This window comes from Eucyclogobius newberryi, unplaced genomic scaffold (genome assembly GCF_026437365.1).
Source record: "Eucyclogobius newberryi isolate DKJ021-1_F unplaced genomic scaffold, fEucNew1.0.hap1 SCAF_2, whole genome shotgun sequence".
Taxonomy (NCBI): domain Eukaryota; kingdom Metazoa; phylum Chordata; class Actinopteri; order Gobiiformes; family Gobiidae; genus Eucyclogobius; species Eucyclogobius newberryi.
In genome coordinates, this window is record NW_027315834.1 from 16607524 (window position 1) to 16615023 (window position 7500).

Here is a 7500-nt window from a genome sequence, read left to right on the forward strand (position 1 = left end):
ATACACAAACATAACGTCTGTCTGTGTCATTTGATATTATAGATGTCACCTGTTTACTTTATAATTTGAATATTTAAATAGTATGTCTTGCAAACCCACCGGACACAATACCTTTGAAAAATAAGAATAATCTTATTTTTCAAAGGTGCTGTGGTTTGTATGAGTCTGTCAGCACAATAACACATCCTTCTTGCTCATGTCTCAAAGGCTCAAGTCATCAGTGTCAAAACATATTCCGAAGTGCTGCCTTCTTCTGCTCTGTGTTTGCTCCTTAACATTCTCGCAGTGTCGGCTTGTGTCGACAGGTGATGCCGGCAGATGAATAGAGGAAGTGCTTTTGTTGCTGCTTGTGCTCATCCTTCTCTTTCTCCCTCTTTCCCTAGGCTGCTGTTTTGTCACGTTTTACACAAGGAAAGCTGCTCTTGAAGCCCAGAATGCACTGCACAACATAAAGACCTTAACAGGGGTGAGTATGAGTCCTCATTTCTCTTAAACTACTCCGAAGTTGTATGGAACACTACATCCAGTGAGAGGGCGGGTGGGCTTAGTGATGTTGAATATCAAATTAGATAAGAACACATCCTTAAAGAACTCAAGCCAACCAGATCATAAATTGTACATGTAAATGTAAAAAACAGGTTTAGGTGTTTTGTATGAATGAATGCACAATACAATACTATACTATATATATACTACTATATACTACAACTGCTTGACATTCGTGTGTCCTTCTGGACAGGAAACATTATGTACAATACATGTTTGTGCACATCTGGCATTGACTCATGACAATAAAGCTCTGTGCACATGCTGTGACATTGCTTTCCTCATGTTGCATGCTTTGTGATTGTTCTGTCCTGGAGCACTGCAGGAGAATGACAAAGGCAGTGGGCTGGAGAGTCTCTCAATCGTGCTCCTTTAGCCCTTGGTGGATATTTAGCAGCCCCCGGATCCCTTCTGCTCGGGCTATTGGCTGTTTCCCCACCTCTCTCCTTGGCTGCACCAGCTAACTGGAAACTCATCATGTGAGCGTGTGTGCCCACTTGCTTCTGTCAGTTGGATCGGTGGATAGCCCCCCTGGGCAGGATGGGGCGGATACAGCAAACCCGACAAGAGCTATATTCATGATTTGTGCCTGGGCTCCTGGTTCCTATTTAAGCTTGTTGTTTTGCAGAGCCACTATATTAATCGTATGTGGACCAAGTGTGTTCAGTTTGTCATATTTTTGTAAAGCGTGAGAGTTAGTCATTTACCTCGTGTTGAAGGTGTGAAGGAGCCCGCATGGGAGAATATGTTTTTTGGGAACATTCAATCTTCTTTTAACATTAGGAATAAGCCCCTGCTCTGCTGCACTGACTTGATATTTTACATCCCCAGCTTCCCTGTTCTGCCTCATGTTCGACCTTTTATGTCACTGTCTAATCAGATCTCACAGTCAAACACTTCTTTCTCAGCTTATCCATGTAACACACTAGTAATTAACTGAAAAAAATCTTTATTCCAAAGAAACACATAATATATGTAATAGATGAAGTTCAAGACAAAGCAAGTAAATACAAGACTGTATTTTCAAATTGTGGTATTGAACATGCTCTGCTGCAACCCTGCCCTTACAGAGAATAAAAGCCTTGTGATGCGAACCATGTATTAATTGCTGAATGCGTCAAGGGAAAATGAGTTCGCTCGGCAGATGAGGAGAGAAGGAAGTGCGGTCCAAGGTCAGCGAAGGTGCTGTGCAGATGGACAGGAAAGAGGTAGAGTGGAGCTCTTCAGTGTGCTGCAGGGCAAGGCAATAAACGGGCTGCAGTTAAAAACCAATACCTGCTTATTAACTTCTCTGCTCTCACGGCTTGTAAAAGCTGTAGAACAATGTTTGTATTGGCACTCTTCCCTGCCCTCACTCTATCTCTACTTCCAACCCAGGCCCTAACAAGGGAAAGATACAATCAGAGCGAAAACTGGATGGGGGCCAAATTGACAAAAAGGGCACCAGTATTGGCAGAACAAGTTGGCAGCCTCAGTGTTAGGACAGTCGAAGGATTTTACTATTGAGTCAAGCTCTACAGTTTAAGCTCATCATTTTGTCATAACGCACCGCACTTAAAAGAACCGTTTATTTGTCACGGCCACCTGGAGATTTGGCAGTAGGTGATAATGTGATGGACTTATTTTTAATGATTATGAGCACTGACAGGCAAGTGAGCCATAACAGAAAGAAGAATTAAACATGTTTTTAATGGATTTATCCATTTTTTTATGATGCGATACTGTATTTGAATCCTTTTATCATTTCATCTTGGGAGATGAATGTAAAGTATAACGCAAATTTCTCGTGCTATTTTTATTTATCGCTCAGTAGAGTCTTTCTGCACAAAATAGACACTGAAGTATTGATTCAAAACACACAGGAACGCAGAATTTGACCTTATGTCTGGCTTTGAGCAAGTTGTTTTACAAGGCGCTTGAGTGAAGCATTTGTGAGTACACAACGCTAAAAACCTAAAGCAATAGTGGAAACACAACTAACAAGATATCTCTAATAGCTGTCCTTTGATACAACTGTTGTGGCATTCTTTACATAGTGTTCTAGCTTTGAGCAACATAAAACTATTGCAGATGGGTAGATTTTATATAGGACCAAGTTTCAGTGGCACCTTTGTCTGGAGCTGGTAATATAAGATGCTGTGCGTTTTTGACATTTATCGAATTTCAATTACAACTATGTTTACTGGTCTAATCAATGAATCAAATTTGTGTAATGTGATTGTGTAAAATTGTGTGATGCGATGGAGTTTGGAGGAGAAAAAGAGAGTGAACGAGGAAGTTGTGCTTCTACAGACGTTGTGCAACTTCAGCAACAATTATAAATGTAAGAACAAACCCACATGAGCGTATATTTAAATCGCCAATTTAATTCATCGTTTTATTGTGTTTTTCAGAAGTTGCCCTCTCTTTGTGCCCCAAATAACGGGGCAGGGGCACTGGGACTGCTGAAGTTTGTTTTTGACTATGCCCCATATCTCTCCTAAACACATTTTATTTTTTTTCATGTACAATTATTTGTAAAGAACATAAATGTTGCAACGTAAGAGTGATTATATTATAAAACAGCTGAATTCATGTGCGTAAGAGTGCTTCAGACTATTTGTAGGATTTGTTCGTCCAGGAGAATATTTTCAGAAGAACAAATTTTGTGAATGCCAAAAACCTTCATAAATGAGTCCCAATCTTTTAATTTCAGGTGCACTGATGCCCTTCTTTCTCTCTCGGCAAATAATTGATTAAAAAATCTAGAGTTCATTAATTATTTAAGTTATCATGATTATTATTATTTCCATAATCGAGCAGCCCTACTCTCCTGCATCGATCATCCATAACATTATGACCCTAACCCTAACCCTAACCCTTTCTTTTGTCATTTGCTTCTCTATTTCATTGTTGCCCATCGAGGCAACTGCTGTTGTGATTTTGGGCGTCACAAAAATAAATATTATTGAATCTATTTGACTTTTAGAGGGTTTAGAGGTAGAAAGTCAATGTGTTGGCATCAAACAACAAAGTTTGCCAGTATGGGCAGCAAACGTCACCAATGATCTTCTGGTGGTCCAAATGATTCCTGTACATTTGAGAATATATTTCTTGATAAACGATGATTATGGTAGGGCCATAAGTAGTTATTAATTTTTTTTGTGCTGAAGTAAAAAACTGCAAGAATCATCATACTAATTTGCATACAACACATGCTATGCCATGCTTGTACCAATATTCTTGATTTTACTGAATGTCGAATAACAACAGTTTGCCAAACTTGTTCCTAATGACCTGCTAATGAAGCTCCTGGGGGGTGGAGACAGAGTCTGTGTCTGTCAGCATGTTTGCCTGGAGTTCATCTCATCAACACTCTAATAGCAGCAGTGAGTCTAAATACTACATTTCCCCCTTTTCCTCTCACATACACACAGCACTCCAGTCTATCTATTGTTGCAAACATGCTTGGTACCCCTGGAGCGCCTTAAAGTCATACGAGCTCACCCCCGCTGCTGAGGCTGATGTGCGCCCCCTGCTGAACCTGTGCTCGGAGCATGTCCCACCACTGACTTTATTACATTACATTACTTTCACGTTCACCTCTTTCTTCTCCTCCTGATCCTCTCCACGCATATCCAGAGATGTGTTTACAACAACAGCGAGTTAAAGCCCTCAGCGTGCCTGTCAGACAAGGTTGTTTGAGATTTTCCACTAAATTAAACTCTTTCATTAGCGGCTGACAGATGTCTAAATGCCCAGAGTTGGCTACCCCCCACCACCTCTGCTCAATGAGTGCACCCGGAGGCCACTGCTCCATCTGAAGACATGGTTCAGAGCAAAAGAAAGAGGATAGAAAGAAAGAAAAAGAGAGGGAACAAATGCGTAACGTTTCCCGTCTAGAGCACTGCTTATTTAGTGAAGTTAGTCAATCTCTCAATTGATGATCTTTTTTGTAAACTTTTTATCCAAGTCTTTTTGTTTTTCGACAAAGAGCTAAAGTCTGATGGGTCAATTTTAAATCTATGTGCGGAGGGAATCAGGGTCAAAAACAAGTGCTGATTCAAAAGAAAAGAAGTCATGTGACAGACGAATGCATGTGTATGACTTGAAATATGTGCTGTATTTGAAAATGAAATAACCATGGATCGATTTGCCTTGACAAATGTTCAGACATCCAACTCTCTGTGTCTGTACAGCTAAGAATGAAACACTCTTTGATGCCCCCTTTCCCCATAGTGACAGTGACTTAGGGGGGAGTATTTGGTTGCTGGCATAAGAGGGGGCTTGGATACCTGAAGACTGGGGTGGAGGGCTGGTCCACACGGGTAGTTCTATCCTCCATGTGGGTGGATCAGAGCGTTTGCCGAGCACTGAGCTAGATAAGAAGCATGGGGCTCATTAAAACCTGCCGTTGAACTGAGACCACACACACGCAGATCCCCACCTCCCTTACCTTTCTGTTGCCGAGATAATTAGTGATGCTCCGTTGGCAGCGAACAGGCGTGAGGTTGACTGTTCTCCAGCAAACCAAAGGAACATCAAAAGCCTCCATCAAAGTGAGCACAATCTTGAGCAAGGTTGAGGTTTAAAAGCTCGGAATTACAACCCAAAAGACGTTGCACATTTAATCTGTCATTTATTGTCAAGTTGGTGGACAGAGTGCTGGATAAGTTTGCTGACTGTAAGTGATGATGTCTATTATCGTTCTCAACCACGTGAGAAACCACTGACTTTCATGTTGGAGCGCTGGCGGCCTGGAGCCTGTCAGTGTGACTATGAAGGAACTTGTAAATGAAAGCAGCCATTTGTTTTTTATGCGTTGTAGCTTTAAATAGCTACAAATACCAATATGTGTAGAAAACGTCACAAGTGAAATGAAAAAGACTTGGCAGCTCCAAAATATTGCTGTGTGGATCCAATTTCTTTGTCACAAATACAAATATAGCAAGAGGTCATAAATCACCAGAGCTTCCCAATATCTTGTATACATTATTTGAGACGTAATCTAGCCATCAATTTCAACTGCCCAGTAAACATTTCTGTTCTGATTCTGATTCTGAACATCTTTCTGGCATCTACTGAGTGGAAGTACTAAATAGTGATTGTTGTCTACATCTAACAAAATGTGCAGATTTCAATAAAAAGTACAGATTTCGAATCGAAGTGCAATTAGGCTAAAATAAAGCGATGTGTTTACACACTATTTTATAGTGATAAATACATTATTTTATTGTTTTAGCTATCTGTTATTATTTATTTATAAGTGAAAAGCTAATATGTGAACTTTACTTCAACTTGTGGGCCTTGCTATGGTTTTCATCAAAAATATCGGCATCGGCTGTTATCGACAACAGCAGAAAAAACAAATATCGCATATCAGTATCGGCTCAAAACATCCATATCGGCCCATCCCCAGGCAATTCTGTCCTGCAAAACTGACTTTTTGGAAAATATAATATATAATAAATAAATGTTGCATTGAACATATGTATGCCGCACACACATAAATGTAAAATCACAAGCAGTTGATAAATCGGAGCCTGTACAGTGTATTGCTGTTGATACATGAACAAAACTAGGTGTATTATGTGTGTGTGTATGGAAGGCGTCTGGAGTAACCTGACAGCACTGATTTGTCAAAAGTGGGTGAAAAAGGATGTTCTTCTGCGTGGTAAAACGGCATCTCATTGGGCATTTCAACACTGTCAAAATCTGCGAACAAATAGTTGTGATGGAGTGAAGAGTTTCCCGCCAGCCATTACTCAATCTATAAACTGCACTGTACACAAATCTATCACTTTCGAAGGCACGAGCATACGTTTTCAGTTTTAATCATTTTATGACATACAAGCCATGTATTTGCAAACTGATACTTAAATCCTGTAGACAAGAACGTATTTGACACCGAGTGGGCGATAAGATAAGAGAGCGACCTAATGTTTGTGGCCTGTGTTTAATGTGTTTGTTCAGTCACGAGCTGTCACACACATCACCTCTCCACGGCTAAAGCTTTCCTTGCAGCTCTTCAATCCCACGGAAAATAAATGAATTGACTTTGAATAAACCAGAGATCACTTCGATTGTAGCGCACAAGAACAGCTGTGAAAGTCAAGCGCCATAAACAGCCAAAGACCCGTGCAGGAAGTGGTGATAATAGTAGTGATGGTGAGCTTGTCACAGCCGAAATATAGCATTGTAGCTTATTAAATGTATCATGTACATGCACGGTGTCATCAAACATTCATGCGTTATAGCCTGGAGGATATTATGCAACGCACTGAAAGGTTAGACCTCCAACAAGTGCTAGATAAAAAGGTTGAACGGAAACCAAGACAGCTCACACAGGTGTTGTTAAGGTTTAAATTTCACATTCAAATTATCTTCATCTTCCCTTATACTTCCCGTAGGAACCAGCCAAAACATTATGACCACTTTTTCAACACACAAGACAACATCATGCTACGAAGAATATTCTCAAATGTCACTATCTGAACCACAATTAATGTGTAAGAAGTACGTTTATTATTTTATGTGTATAAATCATGATTTAAAAGCAGCACTATGTGTCAAAATCAGACCACTCTTTGCAGCATCTAATTATAAAACATTGTATCAATCACAAACACGGAAGAGTCTGAGCTGTTGCTATAGGCTAATAATATTATTATCCAATCAGGGGCACACATGACCAGACTCATATCCCTTTGTTTAAAAATATAATTCTGGACTTGCCAGGCAAAGTATAAGTACACACTGCTTTGAAAAAACTGTGCCAAAGCTGTGAATCTTAGTGTTGTCCGTTCCGTGCGTACGTTTCTTTAAGTTTGACTGCAACATAATCACTGGCTTACTGTTTCGACATGTGCCATGATGAATAGACTGTTATTCTCCTGTCAATGACCATAATGGTTTGTCTGATGGGTGTCCAGTGGTTTCTTCTTTGCAAACAGCACACACACATAAGTACACACA

The 7500-nt window shown here is 40.1% G+C and overlaps 1 protein-coding gene across 17 annotated transcripts in view; it reads left to right on the forward strand.

Annotated features, from left to right (window-relative positions):
* celf2 (cugbp, Elav-like family member 2) overlaps nt 1-7500 on the forward strand; it is a 149791-nt gene that overhangs the window by 100818 nt on the left and 41473 nt on the right. For all 17 annotated transcript variants that reach the window (XM_072453801.1, XM_072453808.1, XM_072453803.1 and 14 more), the window contains one exon: nt 384-466. In XM_072453801.1, coding sequence (XP_072309902.1) covers nt 384-466 — 83 coding nt within the window. The remainder of the gene's footprint in view (nt 1-383; nt 467-7500) is intronic.